The sequence below is a fragment of the Globicephala melas genome, chromosome 6, assembly GCF_963455315.2.
Source record: "Globicephala melas chromosome 6, mGloMel1.2, whole genome shotgun sequence".
Classification (NCBI taxonomy): domain Eukaryota; kingdom Metazoa; phylum Chordata; class Mammalia; order Artiodactyla; family Delphinidae; genus Globicephala; species Globicephala melas.
In genome coordinates, this window is record NC_083319.1 from 1,866,635 (window position 1) to 1,894,367 (window position 27,733).

Consider the following 27,733-nt stretch of genomic DNA (forward strand, 5'->3'; position numbering starts at 1 on the left):
GCGCGCGCGGCGCACGTGACGGCGGTTGCCAGGGTGAAAGGTCAGGCGCGGCGCGGCACTCCCAACATGGCGGCGGCCGGGACGTCGGTGTCGGCGGCGCGCAGCCCGGGAGCCCCGGCGGGGTCGGAGGCCCGAGTCCGGCGCCCGCCCCCGGCGCGGGCCTCGCGGCTGCCCCCACTGCTCGTGCTGCTGGCGGCGGCGGCGGGGCCAGGCGCGGGTGGCGCGGCGCGGCTGTACCGCGCGGGCGAGGACGCCGTGTGGGTGCTGGACAGCGGCAGCGTGCGCGGGGCCACGGCCAACAGCTCCGCCGCGTGGCTCGTGCAGTTCTACTCCTCGTGGTGCGGCCACTGCATCGGCTACGCGCCCACCTGGCGGGCCCTGGCCGGGGACGTGCGAGGTGAGGCGCGCCCCCGCGCGGGACTCGACCCCGGCCGCTCGGCCTGGCACCTGCCCTCCGGCTCGCGGCAGCCTCTCAGGCCCCTTTCCCGTTGCCCTACGGGGGCACCTCGCATAGGCCGCCGCTGGCCCGCACCCCGGGGTATATCTCCCATCTGACCGGTGAGATCTTGGGAAGTCGGTCGTCTTAAGTCAGAATGACAAGAACCCTTCTCCTCCAGCCCTCACTCCACAGCTAGGGACAGGGAGGCCTTCCCATTATCGCCTAGCTCTCCAGACCCCTAGTTTTGAGCCCCTAAGACCTTCATTAACGCCCCAGGCCTTTATCCCAGCTGTGTCCCGACGTGCACGCCATCCTCAGTAATTCCACTCCAGTGCCTAGACGACTCATTCTTTGAGCATCCCCATTCCTCTTCCAAGCTATTTTCCCTGTAAGTCCTTCTTCATCCTCTTCAGGTTTGGTTAGCTGAGCATATATAGTGGATACTCAGAGTGTCCACAACATAGATGTCCAACTGTGCTGGAGACTTCTCTATAGAAGCAGAAAAAGACCTTCAGAGCCTTTCATTGGTTGGTTCCTTGTTCATGGACGTGCAACCTTGGGTAAATCTGTCACCCACCAAACTCCTGGTCATGTTCCCACAGTTTACTGATGTTGGCGCCTCTGCCATGTTGCAAGTTGCTGGTCGGTCACGGGGCCATTGGCCGCTCTAAATGGCAGAGCTGCAGCCAGTTAGGCGTTTGCTGCAGCCTCCCTGCAAGCGGGCCGCGCTTCGGAACGGAATGCGAATTGCTCTGCAGCGGGAGCTGGTCTCCGGCAAGAGCTGGGTTTGGCAGGGCTCTCGCTGAGGTTGAGCTGACCTCTAATTATGTATTTCAGCGGGCAAGAGAGCAACAAATTGCTAGGTTCTCTTCCTGCACTTTAGTTTTACATCCAACCCTGTTGTGATTTTTTCATATCTAGACAGACTCATAAGGAAACTTTAAAAAAGTCTAAATAGGGCTTTTGTGCATGACTGTAAATGATTATTTTTAGATGCGCCTCCTTTTGCCTTAGGGTGTTGGGGCCTGTTGATTCTAAAGGGTCTGTTCTCTGATCTAATGTTTTCTTGAGTCCCTAGTGTTTGGCACTGGTCAGAACTGAAATCAGAGACTATGAAACGGACGTTTTACTCCTTAGTAGGTTTTTTTTTTTAAGCCTTTGCTTTGACACCAAACAGAGGACTTTGCAATTCTCTTTTGTCACTGGGCGGCGGAAACACAGGTAAATTAAAACGCGGGTCGCTCTGGCAAGACGTTTGTCACCTATTCTGTGCATATTTTGATTGTTGCAGTTTAGTGTCTGAAATATAAATGTTATAAACCAGCTTTGAGTGTCGCAAACTATTTCATAGTCGAACCAGCATGTAAGGAGCCTTGAAAATTGTCCCTGGAACTCAGAAGGAAAGTTGTTTTTGGAACCGAAACTAGTAAAACCCATACCTAATGGTGTGATTAACTTAACTGTTAGCTAAATAAGGTTATCTTAAATGAGTTGGACATCCTACAAGTCAAAGCAGGAAGAGCAGGCCTGAGACAGGAGATGTGGCTGAGTGAGAAACAGCTGTGGCTCGGAAGACAGGGCAGGCGGGGCAGGGTGAGGGCAGCGGCGGCCAGGGGGCCCTGAGAGCCAAACTGCCCGGGGGGCTCCCGAGCACCAGCTCTGACTGGAGGCAGAGCCTTGGCACTTGGGGTCCCCAGAGAGAGCTCACCTGGGGACTTGGTCGGCCCAGCCCAGGCCTGCTGGATCAGAAGCTCTGGGCGTGAGGCCTGGCGTCCCGTCAGCACGAGCCCCAGAGGTGGAGGATTTCTGTGCTCAGGGACAGTAACCCTGCAGGACAACTGCAGGGATGGGCCTGTGCCCAAAGGGGGCGGAAGCGTGGCTTATGCAATCCCCCCTCGTGGCTGTCCACACACGAGAACTCCCCAGTAAAGGAACCCGTTACTTGGCCCTGGGGTCCCACGTGACTGGCCACAGGGCCCTTCCGGTGCCTCATTCCCGCGAAGTCCCCGTGGAACGCGTTGGGAAGAAGTGCTCTCGCCCTCACTGAGGAGGCTGGCGCAGCCCCTCTGCCCAGCGTCTTCTTCTGGCCGCGGGCCGCCACGCAGGGGAGGGGGCGCCCAGCGCCCACAGGGGCCAGTCTGAGCGCAGTCATCACTCCCGCTGTCACTGCTTTGGGCCGGCTCAGTCACTTGTGAATTGGAGTGTCCGGTGAGTCCCCGGGGCACGCAGGCCTTGGACTAGGCCCGTCAGGTGCCTCTTCCCACCCCTCTTGAAATGCAGTGTCCAGCCAGCTTGCCCCATCTGCCCCCCACCCCAGTCTCGACAGCACTGTGGCTTCTAGAAGGTGGGTGGTTACAGTACAGCCTCTATTCCCTGGCTTGAGATTGCCTGGGGGGGGTGGTCGCTGAGCTAGAGGAGCACCTGCTTCCCCTGCTGTCCCCCCACGAGCGCCTCCTAAGTGGCCTCTTCCACTTGCTCAGAGTGGGTGGGGGTCTGCAGAAGGCGGGACTCCTCCGCTCGGCAGGGCCTCTCTGTGCACAGCTTAGGGACACCTTTGTTTTCCTAAAAGGTTTGGATTGAACTTTAGCTCTTCGCTGATATTTTCAAGGTTTAAAAATAATTGTTTTTCCTTCGAAGAAGATGGCTTAACCAACAGAAGATCTGCTGTTGGGTGCCAGCTGTCCTCCCAGCGTTTGTGTAGATCTGGCTCAGGCCTGTCACTTCTAAGTCCTTCGCAAAACAAAACCCTGCCGCGTCCCTGAAAACCCTTTTGCCCAGAGCTGTGATGTTAGCTCAGCTGGTGGTGCCGCTTCCTCTTGAGGTGGGAGCTGAGACACCTGTGTGGGGGGCAGCCCGCCACCGCCGAGATTTGTCAAGGCAAGGAGTGTCCCTGTCATCATCACCGGGTCCTGGTGTCTGTCCCGGCCCATCTCTCCTCCGCTCTGTCTTTGGGGAAGAGCGCCAGGGAAGCAGGGACAGGTTTTCTGTCATTGGCCCCAGAATTCTTGATGAGAGACTCAGAGGGGCGCCCGGAGCTGGCAGGCAGGCACCCGCCGCACACCCCTTCTCTTCCCGTCACCCACGTGTGGTCACACGGTTGAGTGGCAGGCCGGGGGCACCAGAGCCCTGACGGCTCGCTCCTGGCATCTGCGGGGACAGCCGGGCCCCTTCTTGCTGCCGGGCTTGGTCTCACCTCCCAGTGAGCTCTTCATCACCAGCAGTCTCCTGGTCAGCGTGGCCGCAGGCTTCGTGGACGTGAACTAGACCACCTGGTGTTCCCCACGGGTCATTCATTACCTGTGCACCGCAGAAGGAGGCGGGACTGAGGGAGGAGGGGGTGCTGTTGGAACGGGAGCTCACCTGGACCCCAGAGAGGTGGGTGGGCAGGGGTGCTCCCCCTCCCTCCCCCGTTACGGGCCCAGCAAAGCTTGTCGTGGGCTCCCGCCACCAAGACTTGTCTGCAAGACCCAGACTTCATTGCGACCAGGTCCAGAGGGACACCGCCGCTGTGTGAAGCCCGCGACACTGAGTGAAGGAGCCCTGGTGGTAAATGCCGCCGGCCTGCCTGGGCTTTGCAGGCGAGTCAGGGACCTTACCCATCTTGGGGGCTTTTCCTGCCTCGCGATGCACAGCCTCCAGCCAGCAGGAGCCTGTCCGCGTCCAGTGGGCTCACTGCAAAGCCTGCGGGACCACGTACAGTGTCAGCTTAACCACACCGGGTGAACTCGGGGGATGAAAGGAGGCTGGAGACCCAGTCCCGGCCCTCTGCCCCGTGGCGAGGCTGAGGCAGGGCGCCCAACTCCAGGCTGCTCTGGGGGCTCGTGTGTAACGCGTGCTCCTTAGCGTGAGGCTTAGTTTCTGCCGAGGCCTGTGTGTCCTGGTTTGCAGCCTGAACTTGGAGCTTGTCTAAGCAGCCCTTTGCTCGTCCAGGAAGGGGCGTGTGCAGGGACCAGAGCGTCCTCCAGCAGCTGGAATGTGGGATCAGAAAGGCCAGCGTTGCCCTGACTTGCCGAGGGCCAGGAGGGCGAGGAGGCCGGGATGGAGCCGGGCCTTAAGCACTGCGCTCGGCTGCGCCCGTTCAGGCCTCGGAGGTCACTTCATCTGCACCGTAATCATCTTCTAGAGCAGTTGTTGCTTAACCGTAAATCAGACTTTTATAGATGTTTTATTAGAACTTGACAAGTAACGGTGAAAAGTTTAATCCTGTTAGGTTAAGTAATATGGTTACTTGACAAGGAAACTTGAAATAAATTTTAGTCCACTGTGCATAAAAGCTTAATTGTTTCACGAGTATTTTTTAAGCCTGTGGTACTGAAAACAGACGGGCTCACGAGTGGGAGTGCGGAACGGGCGCGGGCCTCACCACTGCTCCCTGTGGAGGCTCTGGCGGCCTCCCTGCCTCGCAGCTGGCGCGCTTCACCCCCGTGTCTAGTTGGGGGTGGCTGACGCTGTCTCGTCCTGAAAGCAGGCAATTTGCATTCGGTTTAGAGCGCTTCTCTCCTTTGTGTGGTGGGGTCCCAACAGGTGGGAGAGGCAGGAGGAGGGGAGGGTACCAGCTGAATGGGCGAAGACCCCGAAGCTCAACCTCTGAAGTGGTTTGCATTTTATTTGATAAAATAGACTGTCTCCCTTTTGTGTGGCGTGAATGCCGTCCATCTGCTGGGATACTTGCAGTGGCTGCTGGCGCCTCTATAACCGAAATTCTCCCTCATTTGCCTCCTTCCGGGCCTTCCCACAGCTCCGTGTGTGGTGTGGGCAGGCCCCGCCCCAGGCTGCCCCCCGACGGGGTTCGCCGTCTGGAGTGGAGCCCCGGCCGCCTGTGGACGCGGGAGCCCTCGGGCCGGGCAGGGGGCTGTCCTCTGCCCGCCAGCGTGCGCCCTGCCGGAGCAGCGTCGGACTCCGGCTCTGCATTAATCCAAGTGCGTTCCCCCTCCCATGGACCCCGTCCTTGGGGGGAGGTGCGGACAGTGAACAGAAAGCGGGCAGCACGGGGCTCTGTGGCCGCCCCGTCGTGTTCGTTTCCAGGGCCCAGCTGCCGTTCCCGCCCTTGGCCAGGCACTGCCCAGTCGGGCTAGTTTTCTTCCACATCCTGCTGTTGAGACACACGTAAAACTTGGACAGAAGGGTGGGACTCGTGTCCTCTCAGTGTCATGTGGCCTCATCCCCAGGTTCTGACCTTTGCTTAATGACTGTTAGTTCAGGGCTCAGACCCAGCCTCAGTGAACTCACAGACCTGATTGGGCAGAGATGCAAATCCCTTCTGTCCAGTGGGAAAGGGAACCCTGCTGGCGCTGGCCAGCTCTGTCTCAGCTGGGCTGGTGCTGGTGGCCATGTGCTTGGTCCTCTCTCACCCCGAACGGGTCCTTCAGTCACCAGGTCAAGGGCATGTGTGACACCTGTTCCCTCTGCAATGTATGAGTCATGCTCTTAGCTTTTTGAAACTTATACCTGATACTGACTTAGGATGGACTCAGTGTAGGGACCCCTCATGCTAGTAACTTTACCGAGCATTCCATCTATTAGAGGTGTCCAAGAAAGGACTAGGCCAGTGTAAGTTTTTCTTAAACGTCCCACAAAGCATTTCAGCGCGGCCGGACTGCTCCTGAGGCACCGTTGCTTTTTCAGGTAACACCTCAACTTTTTTTTCTTTTTCATTTCGAAGCCACTGGCAGCTGTACCCTATTTTGAAGGGCTGGGTCTACGTACTGGGTGCCTGGGACACTTGAAGGCGCTTTGGAGGCCAAAAACCTGAGTAGGAAGGTGTAATCTAGTCTCTGTTTTACAGCTGGGGTGACACAGGCACAAGGAGACTCCTAAGCTTCCCAGCTCCTCGAAACCTGGTGGCAGAGTGGGTGTGGGCCGGACGCTCTGCCTCTGGCCGGGTGTCCTTATGCTGTCCGGCACTGCCTGCCGCATTGGGGTGGGACACAGTGAGGCTGGGGGACCTTCGGGGTCCATTCAGGGCGGCGGCCCGGTCCCAGCTTGAAGGGATGGTGGGTGCACACTGACTCCCTCCCAGGAGGGCTCCTAGGGTGCCGGTGCATGCGGGCGCCCACCCCCAGCAAAGCCTGTTTCCCCACCCGAGCATCCCCTGCGTCAGGCCAAGAAGAATTTTCCACCTTTTCACTGGGAAGGTGCGAGTTGATGCAGAGCTGGACGAGGGTGACCTGCCAGTTGAGGGCGGGCTGCCCTGCCTGGAGACTTCGTAGAGAAGCACGCTTGGGCCTTCCCTGGCAGTCCAGCGGTTAAGACCCTGCGCTTCCACTGCAGAGGGCGCGGGTTTGGTCCCTGGTCGGGGAACTAGGATCCCACATGCCATGTGGCCAAAAGCAAGGAAAAGCGAGCTCGAGGTCCGTGTGTCATGAATGTAACAGGAGGTGGGGAGGTTCCCTGCCTGGCGGTCTCCTCTGCCCTCCTGGCTACTGCCCAGAGGTCCGGCCCGGCACAGCTCCAGGGCAGAACGCCCCGCCCCCCTCGGCCATCCCGTGGGGACCTGGAGCCGCTTCCTCGCCGGTAGAGCAGGAAGGGAGACAGTCGCCTCCCAGGCTTGGCTGTGAGGCTTGCCCGGGGTCGCGAGCAGTAGAGCTGCCTTGAGAGCTGAGTCCTGAGCAGGAGGGAGGAGGTGACAGCGGCCCTCGCGGCACAGGCGCGTCGTGTGGGTCGGCCTGGCCCCGTCCATGCGTTCCGGCCCGTGACGTGGCTGCATCCTGTGGTCGGGGTGGGATGCCACGCTCGCGAACGGGCTCCTGCCCTCTGGGGTGGCCCACGTCTAGTGAAGAGAAGGTGTGAGATGTGTTGGGAGTACAAGGGTTGTCTGTACGTTTAAGAAGGGGCCACGTTGTGCAGGGCCTTTTAAAGAAGTTGTCAGAGGAAACGGCTGCTTCATTCCACGTGTGACCGTCTGAGGGTTTGGGGGGGCGGGCGTTAGGGTGGCAGCGTCGGGGGGTGCCGAGTTGGAAGTGGGGCATGTCTTTGTCTGGAGGCAGCAGGACCAAGCGTGGAGAAGATCCTGGGGGGACCCTCCGCTTCGGTGGAGGGTGGGCCGGGCGCCTGGGGTGCGGCGTCTTCTCTGCCTGCCTGGACGGCGGGCCGCGGGCTCTGCAGCCACCGAGCCGACTGGACCTCGGGCGGAGCTCCAGGACCCTCCTGCATAAGAGCCAGCTGCCCGCCAGGCAGGCCCCACAGCGCGTGACCTGTGAACTTGCTCCGCTTGGGAAGAGAGGCTGGCGGGGCTTCTCTTGCCCTGGCGACCGCTCCTGGGCAGGGCCAGGGATGGCCCCTGTGAGGAGGCGACGTGTGTGACACTGAGGAGGAACGTGGCCGGCCACTCAGAGGACAGCGTCCGCCCGAGGACTGTGTCCTGTGGGCTGAGAGCCGGGCGCGTCGTGGTGGGGCCGGTGTCCCCGCGCTGGCCGGGCAGAGTCTCAGGCTGGGGTGGGCACCGGGCCCCGACTCGGCTCTGCGGGCCAAGCAGCCCGTGGAGCCCGCGGTTCTCGTTTGCGGTCGCGGAGCTGTTGAAGCGGGGCCGTGTGTGAAGCCAGCGCCGTGTTAGAGTTGGGAGGGCCGGCACCCGGGCCTGCGGCCTCCTCTCCCTGCGGCCGCGCGTGGCAGCTGTGCTGGGTGCTGTCTGCAGCCTCCTGCACCGGGAATCCTGGGAGGTGTGAGCTGAGGAACAGGACGCGCGGCCTGCGGTGCACAGACGCGTAACACGCGGCCCCCGCAGGTACCCTGAGGTTCCCAAGTTTTCTACATTTATTTCTATAACACATGCTTATTAAGAAAAATCTGAAAAACAAAAAAGTGGACCCAAGTCCCACCGTGAAAACTGCACCCTCGTGAACGGCTTTTTCTGTCCGGGGCTGGCTTCCTTGTGTGCATAATGTCAGCTCTTGAAGCAGTTTTCCGTTTTCTTTCTGTCTGGGTCCTAGAGCACTTTTTTTGAAGATGGAGTGAAAGTGTGCCATGGAGATTCTCAGTAAGCCCTGAAGCCCTGTGTCTGTGCGCCGGGGAGGAGGTAGCAGGAGCGCGGTGGCGAGTACACCCACAGCCCGGCCGCTGGGGCGGAGGTGGCCCTGGGAGCCCAGCAACCTGCCAGCCGTGCATCTAGTCCTGCGTCTGGGCCTCTGCCGCACTAAGTGGATGAGAGTATTAACTGTTCTTCCTCAGGTCCTTGTAATTGGAGACTGCAGAAAGATGTGACCTGTGATTTGGGAGGGCTCTGTGATTTTTGTTTTCCATCCATTTAAATGTCCTCGAGATGAACCGGTTTCACTGAGGCCACATTAAGTGCAACACTATTCGGTCACTGACTGTGAAAGCAGAACTTTGGTTTTGTTTTTTGTTTTTTGTTTTTTACTTGATTCTTTGCATTATATTAACGTCGGTAAATATTTTGTATAATTACAGAGGAAAAAGGCATGTTTTTTTTATAAGATTTTTTTTTTTTAATGTGGACCGTTTTTGAAATCTTTACTGAGTTTGTTACAATATTGCTTCTATTCTGTGTTTTGGTTTTTTGGCCCTGAGGCATGTGGGATCTTAGCTCCCCGACCAGGGATCGAACCTGCACTCCCTGCATTGGAAGGTGAAATCTTAACCACTGGACCTCCAGGGAAGTCCCAAAGGCATGTATTTTTAAGCAAAAGTAGTGTATGAGGTGGAAAAAAAAAGTAATGATTGAATTGCTGGTATATAGAAGCCGTCATGTTTGCATAATACTTAGTGGTGGGCAGCATTTTCTCTCTCCTTCCAGGCATGCTTTTAATACAACCTCTGGAGTCTCAGGTCATAGCAACACTCAGAGAAAACCCGTTTGGCGTGATTTATAACCAGATGACTAGTTTAGATGGGCGGTGTCTGTCGGAACTCACCAGCGCCTCAGGGATGGACCGTTGTCAGTTCCCACTCAGAAGTCACATGGTGCAGACGGCAGCTAGCGGGACTCGCCCCGCCCCTGGCCCGTCCCCTCCGGCCGGTCCTGCCCGGGTGCTTCTCTGCTCCTCTGTGTGTCTGCAGAGGCCGCCAGCTCACCTTGCTTCCCCTGCAGCCCATCCCCCTGTAGGCAAGGAGCCAGGAAACATTTGGGAATCTTACCGTCCCAGAGGAAGGGAGCAAATCTTTAAAGGGAAAACCTCACTGGAGGATGCTGGGGAGACCGCTCCTTGGAAGCTGGTGACCGAAGGGACGAGCTCCGCCCTTACCGCTGGGTGAGCCGCGCCTCGGGGTCTCCAGGGCACAGCTTCGTCTGTACAAACTGCCCCCGCCCGCCGTCTGGCCTGCAGCGGGCGGGGGAGGGGAGGTGTCAGCAAGAAGGAAGGCAGCCAGAGGTCACCCATCTCCTGTTGGAAGGATGCCACACCACCTGGGAACTGTTCTCCCCCAAAGCTGAGATCTAGGTCCGCGTGTTTACAGAAAACCCCGGGGGCAGGGGGCACTCACAAAATCCAGATGGTGGGAGACCGCGGGTGTAGAAGACGGGCCTTGTTTGGACGCGATTTAAACAAAGTAAGCAAAAATGGGACAGTTAGGAAGATTGGACTCCCGACCAGATGTTTGTTGCTGCTGAAGCATGTTGGTCTGAGCTGGTGTGGCGCCCGGAGGACGCTTGTGCTGGGAAAGCAGCTCTTTCCTTTTGGAGGCGCGGGGTCGGCTATGTTGAAACGACTGGCTGGCGGAGGCCCACTTGGCACCGCTGGGAAGGGGCTCAGGGTTTGAGTGAAACAGGACTCAACTGTGAGCTGGTTAAGTGTTGATATTAAAGGTAGGAAAAAAGATATTTGAAACCGCTCCTTTTCTACTCCCGAGAACGGCAGCAGTGTCTGAGGGTGTGGGAAGGGCCTCGGGGAAAGGGTTCGGAACCGCTTCCTTGGTGTTTGCACACAGCTAGCTGTGTCTCTGGCCTGAAAGACCGGGGGCCAGACGCTGCCGGCCTTTCCTTTCGTTCGAGTGAGTACACGGGAACGTTCTGGCTAAATGGCCTGGACCACGTGCGTCCAGTTAAACTGTAAACACTGGCTCGGTGTCCCTGACGGAGGGCCGGCCACGGGCTGATGGCCGCCCTCTGTTCCCAGCGCTCTCATCCGTCTCGGCGTCGTTTAATTAGGAGACCGAGGAGGCCGCGGGGCGATTTGCAGGTTAGGCAACAGCGCTGATGAGGGTCCCATCCTCTTTCCCAGCTCAGCTCAGGACTGTCCCGAGCGTGGACGGGCTTGCGGAATGGCCCGCGAGGCTGCGGGCCTGGGTGGACCGTGGGGACGGGCCCGCACTGACGGTCTCACTCCTGCTTTTCAGACTGGGCCGCTGCCATCCGAGTCGCCGCCCTGGACTGTGCGGAAGAGAAGAACCACGAGGTGTGCCGCGCCTACGAGATCCACTTCTACCCCACCTTCCGGGTGAGAACCTCCTCCCTGCGCGTGGCGGCGGCTTTAGGTTGAAACCCACCAGCTGTGTAATTGCTGCGCTTTCAGCATTTGGGGCGGGCGTCTTGAAACGTGGGGGGTTCTGTTTGCAGAGGGGCGCCTCTCCTCCCACCCTGCTGGGTTGCCCGTGTCGTGGTGGGACGGTACCCGCAGCTCCTGCTTTCACCCAGCGAGGGGAGGTGGGTGAGGCCTGCGGGTGGGGGAATGGCCGGGGGCTGCCCTGAGAGCCGGTCTGAAGCCCCCAGGTGTCGGTGTGCGGCGGCGATGGGTCTGGGAGCCGGCGTGTGGCCGGCCTGCCCGGCCGTGTGCCTGCACGGCTGTCCCTCACACAGGCCTGTCCCTGTCTCTCCCACTAGGGGGCGGACTGGAAGCTGAGAAGCAGACCCAGGTCTGTGTGCGCGCGTGTGCGGTCACTCGCCTGCACCCGAGCGCATCACGGTGACTTTACATCTCAGGGAACATGCTGAGCTATGGAAGTGACGTCTGAGAAGCTTGGAGACCCCCCAGCCTCTCAGCCCTCACATCCCACGCTCTCTATTGTGCAGCGTCAGATGCTTCTCCTCTAAGTGTTGACCTGGTGACAGCCGTGCATCCGTCTCCTGGCTGGGCCATGCCCACTGGTCGGCCTGGTGCCCCGGCCCCACCAGAGTCACCCTCCCCTTGAGCCCCGTGTCGAAACGTGTTACTCTTTTATTTTCCTGTCTTACTTTGTTTCAGCTTTACACACAGGGCTCTGTGTGCTGTGTGTGAGCTTCGGGCCGCCTCTTTCCTAACAGGACGTTGCTAGAATCACCCGCACGCTGGGTGGGGCTGGGCTCCGCCAGCAGCACGGTTTACCGCCACGGGCCCTGAGCTGCCGGGCACTCGTGTGTGTGTCCTGTGCCGCCTGGCGCCGGCCTGGAGTGCGGTGCTGGGCCTTCCCTGCTGACGGGTGACAGGGAGTGATCACTACTCCGCGGGTGGCCCTGTCTGTTGGTATCATTTGCCCGTTTTCCTCTCCCCCGTGTGTGCTTTTCTGACTGATTTACAGGAGTCCTGTGTCTTCCCGACACTCGCCCTCCTTCAGCTATGCGTGTCCGGGGGTGTCAGCACCCAGCCTGTCACTGTTTCCACTGTCTTTACTGTGTCTTTTAACGAAGAAAGTTTTTAATTTTGATGTAAAGTCCTTTTGTTCTGCTCAGAGACACTTGATATAGTGCCTGCCCTCGTCCCTAGGAGTTTTTGTGTCGTTGAGCGGACATACCGCGAACATGTAGCACCAGGAGCCTTTAGGGGATGCGCCGTCTGCCAGAGCTCCGGCCCTAAAGAGCGGGGTTCCGCTTGGCACTGAGCAGCCGCTCGCGAGTCTGGAGGGAAGCACTGGCGTCCACAGAAGCACACAGGAATGTGGTTCGTCGTCAGTCAACGTCACGTGTCTGGAACAAAGGGACTAAAGCTCTCAGAGACGATGTCGTTTTGTTGCTTAAAGGTTAAACGTTCACACAGACGCCAGGCAAGGCTGTTGCTTATTTGTTCTGTGTTTCTTCTTAGTATTTTAAAGCATTTGCAAAGGACTTTACAACTGGAGAAGATTTTAAAGGTAAGGACCTGAGTGTTCTATTCTACCGTCCTAGACCCCTTCCCCCTTAGATGAATCTGTTCACGTGGGGCGAGAACGCGCCCTGGCTGGGTCTGCCCCTCACCCCGGCTTTGGCGCGCTTACGTCGGCACATCGGCCCTTCCCTTCCTGTAAGGGTTCAAACGGTCCTAGTTGCAGCGAGAATTCTTTCTTCTGTGCTTTGCCTTCCTTGGCAAATACGGTGGGAAATTTATTTTCTTAAGTAAACTTTTCTGGAAAAAAGAAAAGTTTGAGAAGTGCACACATCACAAGGGCACCCCGATGAATTTTTGTCAGTGATCCCCCCCAGCTCCCCCCAGGAGCCCACAGTGAGGGCAGTCTGCCTGCCTCTGAACTTGGTGTAGATGGGCACATGCCTCTGTCTCCAGGCCGCGTGCGTGTGCGTGGGGGGGGGTGCCCCCCCGTGGCCGTGTGTCCCTGGAGCCCACCGATTCCCACGCTGGTTGCTGAGAGGCCTCCCGGCATGTGCATCCACGGCCGTGTGCGCTCGCCCTATCGGGGCCCTGGGGTGGGACGGGCGCTCGGCAGGCAGACGCGGCCGTGACGGTGGGTGCCGCCCTGCAGGGCCGGACAGAGAGCCGCAGACGGTGCGGCACACGATGATCGACTTCCTGCAGAGCCACACGGACGAAGGCAGGCCTCCCGGGTGCCCGTCTTTGAACCCCATTCGGTGCGTAGTGCTGTAGAAAGGTGGCGCGCTGCAAGCTGAGTGTAATTGTGTAAAGTAGCGACTTGCATTAAGTGACGTGGGCACTGGTCTGCAATGGCCTTGAAAGCACTGAAAGCCTCTTTTCCTCTTCAAAGGCCCAGGGACGTTCTTTCTCTCATTGACAACAGCGGCGGCCGTTACGTGGCTGTCTTATTTGAAAGCAACAGCTCCTACGTTGGACGTGAGGTACTGTCTGCGCCTCTTCCAGTGTCGGGTCTGTGTCAGATTCCTGTGAGGCAGTAACTACGTCCGCCTGATCTGTCGTATTCTCGGGATTAGCGTTTGTGTTATTCAGCAGACGCACTGGTTACAGAGAAGCCTGTTGGGGTGAGGCTGTGCCTCCAAGGGGAGAGGAAGCAGCTCCCGAGTGCAGCCTGGTCCTCTGGGTGGGGGGCCTGGTCCCCCGGGGGGTGGCCAGGAGGGACTCACGGCAGACCTGGCCCTCGGGACGCGCGTCTTCCCTGAGGGCATTCTCTCTTTCCTAGGCGTTATTTATTTATTTATTTATTTTCTGGTGCGCGGGCCTCTCACCGCTGCGGCCTCTCGCGTTGCGGAGCACAGGCTCCGGACGCGCAGGCTCAGCGGCCATGGCTCACGGGCCCAGCCGCTCCGCGGCATGTGGGATCCTCCCGGACCGGGGCACGAACCCGCGTCCCCTGCATCGGCAGGCGGACTCTCAACCACTGCGCCACCAGGGGAGCCCTCCTAGGCGTCATGATCAAGATCTTTTCTTTGCTGTGTTCTGAACTCCCAACTTTTTTGCCAAATCCCAGGTTCTGGAAAACAGTGTTTCTGTCGTGAATCTTTGCTTTGTTGTCACTTCACACGTGTGGGTCTGAAGCCCTTGCCTTTGGCAAAGTCTCAGTAAAATCCAGGTGCCAGGAGCCGGGCTGGAGGACAGGGATCCTTCACCCCGAGGTCTCCTAGGGATGAGAGAAGACACCTCACTCCGGAACTTAGCCCCGGGTGCCATGTTCCTCCCTCTGCTGGCCTCTCGACTGTTCTTCCGAGGTTGGGGCTCTGGGAAGGAAGGGTGGTGGTCCCGGTGGGGCTTTGGCTGCCAGGTGGGTGCCCGGTTCCTGCTCTCAGCAAGGCCCCTGGTTGGGACACGGCTCTGTCGCTCCTGAGAGAGGTGGTTCCGCACCCGACTGTCCGGGTGGCATGCCTGGGGCTTGCTGTTAGTCTTTCACTCTCTTCTAGCTCCTGAGATGCCACCCGGGGGTCCCACTGCCACTGCCCCCCACCACTGCGCCTTCAGCCTCAGCAGCCCTGGACTGGGCAGCTCTGGAGGGAGGAACGGCTGACCGGGGACGCTGTCAGCCTCCCAACGCAGGCCCCGAGGGTGGAGGGGAAGCTGGAGGCTGGGGCGCGGCCCCAGCTTACGTGGGGCTGACCGTCCCTGTCTGACGACTGAGGGCCTTGGAGGATGTGTGAGGAGCACAGCACAGACCCCTCTGATGGTCTGCTCGGTGAGGAGGCTGTAGTTCCTGCCGTGCGACAGTCGGGGGCCTGAAGGGGCCACAGAACAGGGATGTCGGTGGTCTGGCTTAGAGGGGATGAGCTGCGATGCTGTGAGAAGCTGCGTTCGTCAGTCCGTTTCCGGAGGACCCTGCCGTCCACAGCGAAGCAACCTACTTTCTCGTTGCCCAGGTGATCTTAGACTTGATTCCCTACGAGAACATCGAGGTGAAGAGAGCGCTGGGCTGGGATAAAGCCTTTCTGCAGAAGCTCGGTGTTTCTTCTGTCCCCTCGTGTTACTTGATTTACCCAAACGGGTCCCACGGATTAGTTACCGTGTAAGTAGAGTCTGGCTTCAGGGATGTTTGTGACGCCACCGACACCCCCAGCCCCTGGGCGCTCACTGCTGTGTGGGGTGGTGGGGGAGACCGGCTGCAGGCCCCACACGGGCGCTCGCCTTGCTGACACCAGCAGCACCATCGTGAAAATGCCGCTGGCCTCTGCGCTGGGTGCCTGCACGCCCGTAAGATAAGCTCGGCTGGAGAGGAAGCAAGGTGAGGCGCGGCTGGGAGAGCGTCACAGGCGGGGAGGTGAGCTGCCTGCCTGGCCCCCCAGCCTCACGCCGGAGGCCCCAGGCCAGCCTCGCCCGCGGCCCCGGAGCTCTTGGCGAGGCACCGCGTGTGGACACGGCGGCGAGAAGGCGGGCACTTTCCTCCCTCGGGGCTCCTGTCTCAGTCTCTGGGAAGTTTAGCTGGGGCACCGAGGGTGCTGCCCCCAGGAGCCTCAAGCATGCCGTAGTTCCTTGGGTGTATTTTCTATTCTTTAAAAAAAATGGAACTCAGGGTAAGCCAGGAGGTCTTACCGGGGGCGCCCGGCTCTACAGCAGACCTTCCTTGAGCAAACTGCTATCTTGTTTCGGAGAAAAAGCTCGTTTTACATTCAGAGCGTCACCTGTGCACCCTCAGCACAGAGCGTCATCTGTACACCCTCAGCATTTTCACATTCAGAGCGTCATCTCTACACCCTCAACATAAAGTGACGTTGATATTTTTACCAGTAACTGCTGCGTTCTCCTTTGGGGAATGAAAATAAGCTCTGGACCCTTTGGGGGGCCCCTGAGCTACCTGGGGAGGGCACAGTAACGGCCTTCACAGCCCTCCACTCTCCACCAGTGGAGGGGCCACTCTGCAGTGCCCAGGAGCCACCGGGCTGTGAGGAGGGGCTGGGCGCTCCTTCCCCCTCCCCGCCCGGCTCCGGACGCCCACGCGGAGCTGGCAGCCTGTGGGCAGAGGATGTCGGAAGCACAGGATAAAGCTGATCTTGGCAGGTGCCGAAACCAGCGTAGTGCTACGATTCATTTTTGTTCGGTGGGGATGTTACGTTCTCAGGTGAGGGGCCAGCTCCCCGAGGCCCGGGCTTTGCCACCATCCCACCCCGCCCAAGATAACCTGCAGGAGATGCCCAGAGAATGGCTGGGCTGGGTGGTGCACGTCACCCTGGAGTTACAGAGGGAGGGCTGCTCTGACCCTGGGGCCACAAGGCGCCTGCGGACGGGGGCCAGCCCGCCGAAGCCCGCCTCCGAGCCCGTGCCCTGCCCTCCTCTTTCTCGCAGCGGGAAGCCTCTCCGATCGTTTTTCTCCTCTTACTTGAAGTCATTGCCGGATGTGAGGAAGAAATCGCTTTCATTGCCTGAAAAACCAAGCAAAGAAGACACCTCTGAAGCCGTGGTGTGGAGGGAATTTGACAGGTGAGCGAAGCTGCCGGGAGCGTGTGGCTGGGGGTCCGGGGGTCACTGCAGGGCCGCTCGTTCAGAAGCCCGCCAGCCGCCCGCCAGCGCTCGGGGATTCTCCGCGTTGTCTCCCCGGGGTGGCGTCCCTCTGGGGTAGGAGCCAGCATGCGGGAATCTACGTGAAGAGAGAGGCGCCCACACTGACCTTGTAGCGTTTCCTCCCAGGTCGAAGCTGTACGCGGCTGACCTGGAATCGGGGCTGCACCACCTCCTGAGGGTGGAGCTGGCAGCCCGCAGGTCCCTGGCCGGGGCCGAGCTGAAGACACTCAAGGACTTCGTCACCGTCCTGGCCAAGGTGCATGGGCGTCTGGACTTGACCACACGACCTCGCCCGTCTTCCACTCACCCAGACGCCTGCCGTGTGCTGGGGGCCTGCGGGGCACAAAGCTCCTGGCCACGTGGAGACGCCCGCGCACTCGGCGGGGGTGGGGGGGGGGCGGGGGGATGGGGACTGGGCAGGGCAGCGCCGCGGTCAGAGGGCCCTGCCGGCTCGGGGTGAGCGGTGCCCGGGGAAGGCCTGAGGGCCAGCAGGACGAGCGGGGAGTGGGCAGGAGGCCTGTGCGTTGGGAAGCTGGGAGGAGAGGTGGGGAGCGGCGGGCCTCCGGGCAGGAAGACGGCTGCGGCCTGCGGTGTCGTGTCGGGTGGGCCCTGGGCGGGGGGCACACGGTGGCTGCTGTGTCAGCTCACGTTTAGAGGGGAGCGGCTGTCGGGGTTGCATTCCTGCCAAGAACTCATAGCTCCAGAGCTGCAAGTCCAGGCTTGTGGTGTTTTTCTGGGCCCAGAGCCCCTGCGCTGGGCAGAGGTTGGAGCAGTCGGTCATCCCTCTTCCCTGGGAGTGGACCTGGGCCCCTGTTCTGTTGGCCCAGCAGCCCTGGCCGTGGCCCTTCCTCTCTCAGGTCTCTCTGAGGTAGCCCAGGCCCTAGACACGCCCCGCGCGCTGTTGGTCTCCTTTGGTCACCTTTGGGCTTGCGCTGGCTACGGCAGCTGTCTCCAGAGGCCACCCTTCATAACACTGTTGTTACCTAAGAGATAAGGAAGCTTAATTCTGAAAGGTTTCCCTTGCCACGTGTGTGCGGTCCCTGACAAGGTGCTTCACAGCCAACACTTCCGCTGGTCAGGGTTTACTCACGCTGTAAGATCTTTGAAGAAACTCAGGAAGTCGAATTTACGTTTAAGGGAATAAGGAGTCACCTGATTTGTTTCAAATGAATAAACGGAAGCTGTTTAGAGAGTTCTCCTCACGCTGCGCCCGCAGAGGTCGGAGCCCCCCACTGTCCTCGTTCCTTAGGGACGCCCCCCCCGCCCTCCGCGTCGGGACAGGGGTCTTGCTGCGCACGTGCCTCGCGTTCTCTGCCCTCGTTCCAGTCCAGCGTCACGCTGGAGGGCTCCACACGTGGGCAGAGCCTGTGAGTCAGATCAGCATAAATTATTCTGAATAACTTTTCTACCCTTTACTTAAACTTTAAATGCTGGTCCGTTGGTCATGGTGCCCTGGAACCAATGTTGGCAAGACCCAGATTTTGCAGAGCTGAAGATGCGATGTTTCCGCTCTGGCTGTTCCTGTAGCTGAGGCAGCGACATCTGTCTCAGCACCGTTGTTAGTAAGGTCTCAGCCCAGGTTTCTAAGAGCTCTTTCAGCCTTGAATTTGCACATTTCATTGGCAGCATCTAATCGAAGTTCATCACAGAAGGACTGCAGGACCGCTGGGATCCTTGCACTCGAGGCCTCCCGGGCCGCCAGCGCGGCCTGAGTGTCGACGTGGAGTTAGCCAGCAGTGGCACTTTGCGTGGAAGCCTCAGGGGTGTGCATACCTTTTCCAGTTAGTCTGACAGTCAGAGCTGGCAGCGGGGGAGGCGAGGGAGTGTCAGGACAGCGGGCGGGATTAGCGTGAATTACCATGAGGAGCGTGGGATGAGTAGGCAGTGATTTCAGAAAGGCCCACAAGCCCTTGACAACGTGATGAATAAGGCCCCCGGCGGCCGTGTGGTCCGTTGTCGTGAAGTGGCCGCCGGGCCTGAGGACGCGTGGCTGTGTCCCGGGTGCCGGGCGGTGGTGGAGCTGCAGGAATGGGGTCCAGTGCGGGCTTCCCCTTGTCTGTGTTCTGGGGAAACTCTAGTTCCCCCAGAGACCCCCACCCCTGTTCTCCGTCGGAGCCTGGGTGGACTGGAGACGCTTGCTCCCTCCAGCTGGTGGGTCCAGGGCAGGGCAGGCCCGCTCTCCGCCGCTGGGAGGCCGCGCCGTGGGGGCCGCTTCCCGACCCGTCCTTGAGTGTGGTCTTCCCTGCTCAGCTGTTCCCCGGGCGGCCACCGGTCAGGAAGCTGCTGGAGACGCTGCAGGAGTGGCTGGCCAGCCTGCCCCTGGACAGGATCCCCTACGACGCCGTCCTCGACCTGGTCAACAACAAGATGCGGGTGAGGCAGCCCCTTCGACGAGCATGGGGGACCCCGCACCTGCCCTCGGCCGATGCACCGCCAGTCTCCCTCCCCGGTTCTGCAGCCCGGTTTCTACGGCAACCTCCAGCTCCCTCTGCCTGGGTCTGGGACAGACAGCCAACCGAGACGATGGGGCTTTTGTCAGGCAGTGAAGCATTAGGGTTTGTTTTCTGTTTTTTTAGTGAACTCATCTAGAGTTCACACTTAAAGTAGTGAATGAAGGTGATGGGTCGAGCTGCCGTGCAGGCCGGGCGTGCAGCCAGGGTCTTGGGCTGGCGTCGGTGGCCACAGGCTCCAGGGCGTAGGCTCCCCGGGGTCTGATTCCAGCGGCCCTGTGGGTGCCGGTTTCTAGCCTTGGCCTCTGCTCCATGGGACCTGAGCCGTGTGACGGGGAAGGTGGCCGAGAGCAGGGGCTCAGACCCGCAGGGGCCGGGCCTGTGCAGTCACCCGTGGGGACCGAGGGGCCGGGACGCCCGCGGAGCGCAGTTCACAGCCCCACTTCTGGGCTGTTACAGCCCTTCGGCCTTCAGCTCGCTGCTTGTAAGGTGAAGGTCCTATTCATTCAGATGGAGAATTGCCTGACAATTGAATTTTTTTGTTATTAGTCTTCTCCTATGAATCTCATTGTAACTAATTCTAACTTTAAAACAAAATGGGTGTCAAAAAAACAAAAAGGCTGGGTGTCTTTATGCTGCCTAGGGCTGCTTCATGAGGACACAGGTGAGCTCTTCCCTTCTCCCCAAGGACTGGAAAAGAACGGGCCACGTTTCCGTATCTTGAGAACTCTTTTAGTAAAATAGAGACTTTTTTTTTCTCTCATTTATTCGTTATTGGATTTAAATTTACACACGGTGAGATGTACAGTTGAAGTTTTGAGAGACGTGCTCCCTGTGTAACCACCGCCCAATCAAGACTGACCACATTCACCAACTTTTTTTGGTTTTTTGACTGTGTTGGGTCTTCATTGCAGTGCATGGCAGCTTACCGGGCTCTAGGCGCGTGGGCTTCAGTAGTTGTGGCTCACGGGCTCTAGAGCGCAGGCTCAGTAGTTGTGGCGCACGGGCTTAGTTGCTCCGCGGCACATGGAATCTTCTCTGACCAGGGCTTGAACCTGTGTCCCCTGCTTTGGCAGGCGGATTCCTAACCACTGCGCCGCCAGGGAATTCCACCACCAACTAATTTTAACAATTCAATTATCTCTTATTGTTTTCCTACCCCCCCCCAGATTTCTGGAATATTCCTTACTAATCACATAAAGTGGGTTGGATGTCAAGGAAGCCGACCAGAGCTGAGGGGCTACACATGTTCTCTGTGGAAATTGTTCCACACTTTGACTGTTCGAGCTGGGACCCATCCAAAAGCGCTGGACGGCACAGGTGAGCTGTCCCCACCTGGGCCACCCGACACGGGTGCTGCGCTACTGCCTGCCGGGGCCGTCCCAAGCTCACGCAGAGGGCGACGTGCCTTAAGGGGGCCCGGGGTCCATTCTAAGGAGGGTGGAGGTGAGCGTCTTTTCTGGAGGTCTGCTCAGCCCCCGTGCCGGCTCGGGGTACCGGAGCCGAGTCCCCACCCTCTTCCCTCACGGCCAGGGCCTGGCTGACCCCTGGGGATGGGAGTCATGGGCGGGGTGAGGGAGCGCTGGCCAGGAGCGCCTCTGGTGTCAGCGCCTCCTTCTTTGCTTTAAAGAACACGGGAGTAAGTGAAAGACATTTGGAGAAGCGTGTGGTGACCTGGTGTTTCTAACAAGTCACCTGGAGCAGCGCGCGCTCCTCATCTCACGGCGTCTGTGGGGCGGGCGCTCAGGTGTGGCCTGACCAGAGTCTTCGACTTTGGGTCTCCCAGAGCCTGGGCGCAGAGTGCTGGCCCGGGACGGTGGGGAAGAGAGGAAGAGACACCCTCCCGACACTTGCGCCCCACATGGGGGGCTATCCTTCCTCGCCGTGTGGCCTCCCCCTAGGCAGCCGGCTTCATCGGGGCCCTCGGTGGTGTTAAGTCCGTCACCTCTGCCATGTTTGTTCGTTAGAAGTGAGCCAGTAGGCCCACGAGGGTAGGCGATGACACAGACGTGGCTACAGGAGGTGGGACCACGTTTATATCCCACGCAAAGCGCTAAAAAACGTGTTGGATTTTTGGATCCTCTCTGGACTGCGTTGTGTGTATGCCTCTCAGTTTCAGCGGGCCCCTGACAGCCATGGGAATGTCTGCTTTTAGTTCCGTATCTTATTTTATTTTTTATTTTATTATTTATTTGTTTGTTTGTTTATTGGCTGCGTTGGGTCTTCGTTGCTGCGCGCGGACTTTCTCTAGCTGTGGCGAGCGGGGGCTACTCTTCGTTGCAGTGCGTGAGCTTCTCATTCCAGTGGCTTCTCTTGTTGCAGAGCACGGGCTCTAGGCGTGCGGGCTTCAGTAGTTGTGGCACACGGGCTCAGTAGTTGTGGCTCATGGGCTCTAGAGCGCAGGTTCAGTAGTTGTGGTGCACGGGCTTAGTTGCTCCACGGCACGTGGGATCTTCCCAGACCAGGGCTCGAACCCGTGTCCCCTGCATTGGCAGGTGGATTCTTAACCACTGCGCCACCAGGGAAGTCCTAGTTTTGTTTTTTTAATCATTCAGGTTCACTGACGTCTGCATTAAGTCAAAGTGAAGTTTTGGGACCCACACTGTCCAAATATTCTTTCCAGTAAAATTGTAAAATTCTTTTAGAGTTACCTTTTGCTGTGTAACAAACGAACCCCAGACGCCGTGGCTTAAAACAACCACCAGGTTTTTGCTCATGGTTCTGGGGCTCGGCTCTTTGGACGGGCTCACCTGTGGCCTCGCTCAGGTGGCGGCGGCTGACTGGTCTAGACTGAGAAGGTCGGGCTCCCAGGCAGCGCCAGCTCCCCACGGGGCATCGCCACATCCGGGAGGGGCCTTGGGGTCTGGGCATCACTTCCGCCACAGCCTGTTGCTCAGACAGGCCTCATCCAGCCCAGGTTCATGGTGGGGAGATAGAGGCCGCCTGTCGGGGAGAAGCAGCAGAGGGGCATGTGGCGTCTTCAGACATCTCTACCACCCCCGGCCCTGCTCCAGGTGACGTTGGATTTCCACTCCTCCGGGGTCTAGTGGGAGAGGTGGGCTTTCAATCGAAAATTCTCTTAAGAATCTCACAGCAGAACACGTAGGGTGTGTTCAGGAGAAAGCTCGGGAGCCCAACAGCAGGTGAGATCAGAGCCTCAGCACTGCCCGGCGGGACGCCGGCCGCGGCGCTGGAGCCCACGTCTGAGACGTGAGCCTCAGTTGTGCGGAAAGTTCTGCTGAGAACAGAGAGACACGTAGAAGGAGGTGGGGACAGCAGGGAGGAGGTCATCGCCGGGACGCGCTGTAAAGTCCCGCAGCACCGATGCCGGCAGAATGAGGGCAGCGGGATGACAGAGCACACAAAGAAGGAGGTCTCGAGTGCGCTTTCTCCTCGTCGCGCAAATGGAAGCAGTATCCGAGGAGTCTGTCTCACGCCGAAAGAATTGGGTCAGACTGAGACCCGGATTATGTCTTGGGAGGGTTTTCCTCCTTGCTGCACGCTTAAGCCCCATCGACTGAAAAGCCTGCGCGGCCCCTAATCCCCCACAGGTAGGGGTTTAGGTTCTTGTCCACTTTAAAGATTAGGGTGGCCCGAGCGTGCAGTGGGTCGGTGGGGGCGCGGGAAGGAGGATTACCCCGCCGGGCGCGGCAGATGCCAGCCACAGGCCCGCAGCTGGGACAGCAGCGCCCGGCCGACAGTGAGGCCGCAGCATGTGCGCGTGGCCTCGGGGCTGGGTGCCCCCTGGCTACCCTGGGAGACACTGGGAGCCCGGGGCGGGTGGCGGCGTGCGGCTTCGGGCCTTCTCTGAGCGACCCGAGCAGGACTGCGAGGCTGACGGCCCACGAGGCCTCGCCGGGCGGGTCCGGCTTCCCGGGCGTCAGGACCGCACCGGCCACAGAGAGAGGTGGCTCGTGAGGGCTGCCGTTAAGAGGGGCTCAGCCTCCAAAACCGCGTCTTCTTTTTTTCCAGTTATTTTGCTGGATTCCTTTCAGTGCTGACATTTAATCTGCTTTAATCTCACAGCCTCTTGTTCGCACGCCCAGTCCCCCGTGTTAGTGTCTGGACAGGACTCTGGTCCAGGCCTGTGCTGCTGCCCCTCTGCCGTCCTCAGGGGTCCTCCTTTCAGCGCACTGCAGGCTGCGTCGTCCTGCTCTTGGGGACATTGTTTTCTGCAGACGTCTTGCCCCTCGCTCCCAGGGCCTTTACTCGGCACCCGTTGTCCTCCCGTTAGGGTCTGTGTTTACAGCCGGTGATGAAAACCGTCTGTGTGGCTGGTAGATGCTGGAGGGTTTCCTCACACGGAGGGGCTCGGCCTCTTTGAAAGAGTGCAGACCTTCACCAGCCTGCCACCCCGTCGCTCCCAGAGGGAGCCCCAGCAGCTGACCAGCCCGTGACCGTCGCTGCCCCTTTCGTGGAAGATCCGCCACAGGGCGGGGCTGGCAGCAAGCCCGGAGGCCCCTCCTAAGGCCTGGTTCGTGCTCGGGCTTGTGCTCTGCAAGGATCCCAAAGCAGAGCAACTGCAGGTTCCGAGTGAGCGGCTGCCACGCCCGGCAGGAGCTCCGGGGTCCGCGTGTAGGGCGGGGAAAGTCGCACGTGGGACTCAAGCCTGGGGCGAGCCCGGACCTCTGGACGTGGGGTAGGGGCTCCTGGCAGACCTAATAGCTCCAGGGCTCTGGCTCGTTCTCCTGCGGGCCAGCGCACGTCCTGGAGTGGCTCCGGCAGCTGGACACAGGCGGCCGTCCGCTCTTGGGTTGCGCGCATCTGGCGCGGTGTCGGGGCAGCAGCCATCTTGCGGTCGCGGTGGGCGTCTGGGAAGGAGCCGTCTCTTCCCGTGTCCGTGCGAGGACCCAGGGGGCTGGCCCGCGGCCTGTATCAGGCACTCAGCTCGTCCCTGGCTCCCCCGATGCCACCCCAGGCCCTGCGGTTCTGGTGGAAATAGTCTGACATGCTTTGGTCCCTCCGCAGGGTTTGAAGACGACCCCCAGGCAGTGCTGCAGGCCATCAGGAGGTACGTTCACGTCTTCTTCGGGTGTAAGGAATGCGGTGAGCATTTTGAGGAAATGGCTAAAGAATCGATGGATTCCGTGAAAACCCCGGACCAGGCAATCCTCTGGCTTTGGAAGAAGCATAACGTGGTCAACAGCCGCTTGGCAGGTGAGCGGAAGCCACTCCGCGTGGCCTGTGCCTGGGTGCGGAGCCCGAGCTGTGGGTGGCGGGGATGGCACCTGAGCTGCGCCACTGCCCTGCCTGCCCGCCACGTGTCAGCCTGCCTGCCCGCGGGGCTCACGGCCGGGTCGTCTGCCCTGACCAGATGTCAGTTTCCTGGTGACGTTGGCCAGGGAGCTGCCAGAGACAACAGCCATTCCCGTCTGCCAGTCCCCGGCATTCCAGATTGTTCTCTCACTGCAGGGCTCCCAGGCTGCGTGGAAACGGAAACGTCTGTCCCCCTTGGTAGCCCGCTAGGCCCCTGAGTAAATTCGACAGTGGAAGACTTGGAATATAATTAATTTTCAGTAAGGAAAATTTTAGCGTCGTTAAAACCTGCTCTCAGACCGTAGACCAAACTCCTCAGGGTGGTTTTGTTTAAAAAAAACTAGGGCGCGTGTATTTTCTCAGAGTTAAGTAATTCAAACTGTTCCTAAATCAATGGTAGATTAAAATTAGGCTTAAAAATAATCCACTGAGAAATAAATCTTACTAGAGATGAATAGAAAATGCCACTAAACTATTGGTTTTACTTAATCCACCGTATCATAAAAACATCTTACAGCTAAAGCACTAAAGAGAATTGGTTTTCCTTTGGACTCGGAGCTGACCGCCGCGGCTCCAGTCACGTGGCCGCGGCCACTCGCGGTGGCGGCTTTGTCCTTCGCCTTCGGCTGCAGGTGAAGGCACTTCCGCTGTGGCCCTGGTACAGACGGCTCCACGGCCAGGGCGTCAGTCTGCCCGCCCTCTCGGGGGCTGCGTGGTGACCCCGTCCCGGCAGTGCGCAGCCCCAGAGCAGCCGGCGAGACTCCAGCCAGGCTGCCGTGTCCGGGCGCCGCCTTGTGCCCCACGAGGCGCTGCGCCAGAAAGGCGCCTTAGACTCTGCGCGTCCCCCCAGCCCCCTCGGTCCCGCCTCTGGCCTCGGGGTTGAGGTCCATGCAGTGCTGCGCCGGACACACTCTGGCATCTCCTCCCGTCTCGGGGTGTGAATCCAAACCCCCCGCTGGATGCAGACCCCAAAGGGGCGCGCCCAGGCCCTGAGTGGTGTGCGTTGCCCTCCAGCTTCTGCCCAGCCGCGGCCCGTCGTGCGCACGGCGAGCGGGCCGGAGGAGGGCGCCTCTGCCGAGTCAGGAGGCCCACAGACTGACCGATGCCCTTTACGTGTGCTTCCGGAAGCACTCTGAGGTGGCGAGGCAGCCCCAAGTCGGGTCAGCGAGTTCCAGGAGCCCGGAGGGCCACGGGCCACGCTTGCTGTCAGCGGGGCCTGTCGGAGCCGGGGGTCCGGGGCTGTCACAGCCTCGCAAGTGGAAGAGAAACAGGAGTTTGGAAGTGCAGCTGCGAGTGCGGGGGCTTCGTGGCTCTGCCTCGAGGGCTTGCCCCCCAGTCGTTGGCTGACAGCCCAGGCAGCACTCTGCCAATGGGTGTCGAACGAGGGAGCGAGGGAGGGCATGGGAGAGGGTCCCCTCGGCCCGTCCGCATGCTGAGGGAGCACCTTGAGGGAAGGGAGGACAGCGGAGGTGGGGGCCCCTCGAGCAGGGCTGCGAGGTCAAGGGCGTGGAGCTGGGAACTTGCCAGCCCGCTTGGGTGTTTGGGGCGGGGTCTGGCCAGGTGAGTGGTGGTGCCTGAGTGTGGACGGCTCCCTGTGCCGTGGGCCGGGAATCCACCAGAGGGCGTGAGGGAGGACGCGCGGTGCTGCGCCGGCAGCTGTGCAGGGAGGGCGCGTGGGAGGGGAGCGTCGTGTGGACCCCACTGGACGGTGGCAGTGGAGACCGTGGAGGGAGAGGGCGGTAGTGGGCAGGCAGGAGGCACGGGGGCCCGCGGCGCCGGGGTGGGCGGTCAGATGGCCGGGAGGCCTCTTCACAGTGGCCCTTCCTCCTCACAGGCCACCCGAGTGAGGACCCAAAGTTCCCAAAGGTTCCGTGGCCCACTCCGGACCTCTGCCCGGCCTGCCATGAGGAGATCAAGGGCCTGACCAGCTGGAACGAAGGCCAGGTGCTCCTGTTCTTGAAGCAGCACTACAGCAGCGACAACCTCGAGGACAAGTACTCCTCGGACTTGGGAGACGCTGGTGAAGGCGCCCCGGCCACGGGCGCGGAGCGGGCGGGGGGCCATGCTTCCCCAGGGCAGCCGCCGGCAGACCAAGGTGCCGAGAGTCTCCGTCCTCCCGGCGTGCTGCCCCCCAGGCCTCGCCTGTCAGAGAGGTCGCAGCAGGCGCTGGACGTGAAGCTCGGGAGTCTGAGCGGGGCCGAGGGCCGCCGGGGGGCGGGGGCGGGGGCGGCCTTCCTGGGGACGGGCTTCTCCAGCCTGGACATGAGCCTGTGTGTCGTGCTCTACGTGGCCTCGTCCTTGTTCCTCATGTTAATGTACTTCTTCTTCCGGGTGCGGTCCAAGCGGTGGAAGGTCAAGCACCACCACCCGTCCGTGTAGGACGCGGCGAGGCCGCGGAACCGCCTTCAGAAAGCCTGCAGCTTTAATCTTCAGATCAGGGATTCGGTCAACACTCGGACCTGGTGTCGCCTCCATGGCGCCCTCTGCTCCCCCACGTGCTCTCCCTGCAGGGGCCGCACCCGGCACGTGGCGAGACTGTCTGCACTCCTGGGGCCCTCAGGTGGCGCCTTGCACAGATCCTGGAGCGGAAAGCCTTGTCTGCCCTTACTCTTCCGGGTCTGAAAAAGAAGTGGGGAGGCCAGGCCCCGCGAACAGAGCTTTGCCGCCCGCTTTCAGCTCGAGTTGCTAGACTGCAAGGCCTCGCTCTGGGATCTGGAGAAAACGCACTCTCTTCCCTCCCCCGCTGGGGCCTCCGGACGCCTCCCCTTCCCGCTGCTCCTCGAAGCCAGTGATCTCAGTGGTTCACTCGCCGCTTGATTGTTTCTGCTTGAGGCAAGAGAACATCTCCGGGCGCCAAGGCAGCTCCGGACCGGGGAAGGGAAGCCCCTTAGTCAGTCGTCCCGGGCTCTGCAGACGTGGAGATGAGAGTGTGGAGGGGAAGGGGGGCCGGTGGGTTTGCGGGGCAGGGTGGTGCCCCTCTAGTCTCCAGGGGCATCGTCTGTGCTTGTTAATCTGGTGACCAGAGGCCGTAAGCGAATCCCAGTCTGCGTCCACTGTGGGAGGGGAGGGCCTTTGGGGAGGGGGCTGCCTTCAGGATCTCTGAAGAGATCCTGTGTCGTCATCCTCCAGCACCTGCCAGTCCCCGTGAGAACCTAGGGCTCGGTGTGAGGGAGCCGGTGGCGCCCGGGGCAGAGTGTGGTCTGGGCCAAGCTTCATTTGCCTGGGGCTGTTTCACCATGGGTCCTGGTGCAGGGCCCCAGTGCCCCAGGCTTCGATGATTAATTTTCTAACATTGAATGGTTTTAACACATTATTTGTAAAACCCAAAACATTTGGAAGTAAATTTGCCTCTGAAAATGTAAACAAAGAAACAGAACAAACTATGGCAGGGAACGGTTCCTTTGAGATCCTTTGTGGCTTTGTTGGTTTGTCTCACAGGCTCAGGTGTACCCATGTGCGCGCGCGTGCGCGTGTGTATGTGTCTGTGTGTGTGACTATGATGGTTGTAACAGTGTTTCCTACTCTGCCTGTTCCAGTTGTGTGTTTACTAAGTACCG

The 27,733-nt window shown here is 59.9% G+C and overlaps 1 protein-coding gene across 2 annotated transcripts; it reads left to right on the plus strand.

The window, feature by feature from the left end:
• Positions 1–66: 66 nt before the first annotated feature.
• QSOX2 (quiescin sulfhydryl oxidase 2) lies at positions 67–27,581 on the plus strand. 2 transcript variants are annotated; one of them, XM_030838311.2, is made up of 12 exons: positions 67–397; positions 10,730–10,830; positions 12,388–12,436; positions 13,040–13,145; positions 13,280–13,370; positions 14,835–14,980; positions 16,255–16,389; positions 16,597–16,726; positions 18,721–18,843; positions 20,090–20,240; positions 23,889–24,077; positions 26,011–27,581. In XM_030838311.2, the coding sequence occupies exons 1-12, from the start codon at positions 67–69 to the stop codon at positions 26,553–26,555; spliced, it is 2,097 nt and encodes a 698-aa protein (XP_030694171.1). In that variant the 3' UTR covers positions 26,556–27,581. The 2 variants fall into 2 exon arrangements, with proteins under 2 accessions (XP_030694171.1, XP_060156147.1); XM_060300164.1 differs by lacking the exon at positions 67–397 and having other exon boundaries at positions 11,214–13,145.
• Positions 27,582–27,733: the final 152 nt, after the last annotated feature.

What these genes read in the sequence shown, in the direction of transcription:
- QSOX2 (XM_030838311.2), top strand. Translation starts at nt 67, where the DNA reads ATGGCGGCGGCCGGGACGTCGGTGTCGGCGGCGCGCAGCCCGGGAGCC. An exon ending in GCTCCTACGTTGGACGTGAG is followed by an intron (nt 13,371 to 14,834) that starts GTACTGTCTGCG and finishes CTCGTTGCCCAG; the next exon opens with GTGATCTTAGACTTGATTCC. An exon ending in GTGTGGAGGGAATTTGACAG is followed by an intron (nt 16,390 to 16,596) that starts GTGAGCGAAGCT and finishes GTTTCCTCCCAG; the next exon opens with GTCGAAGCTGTACGCGGCTG.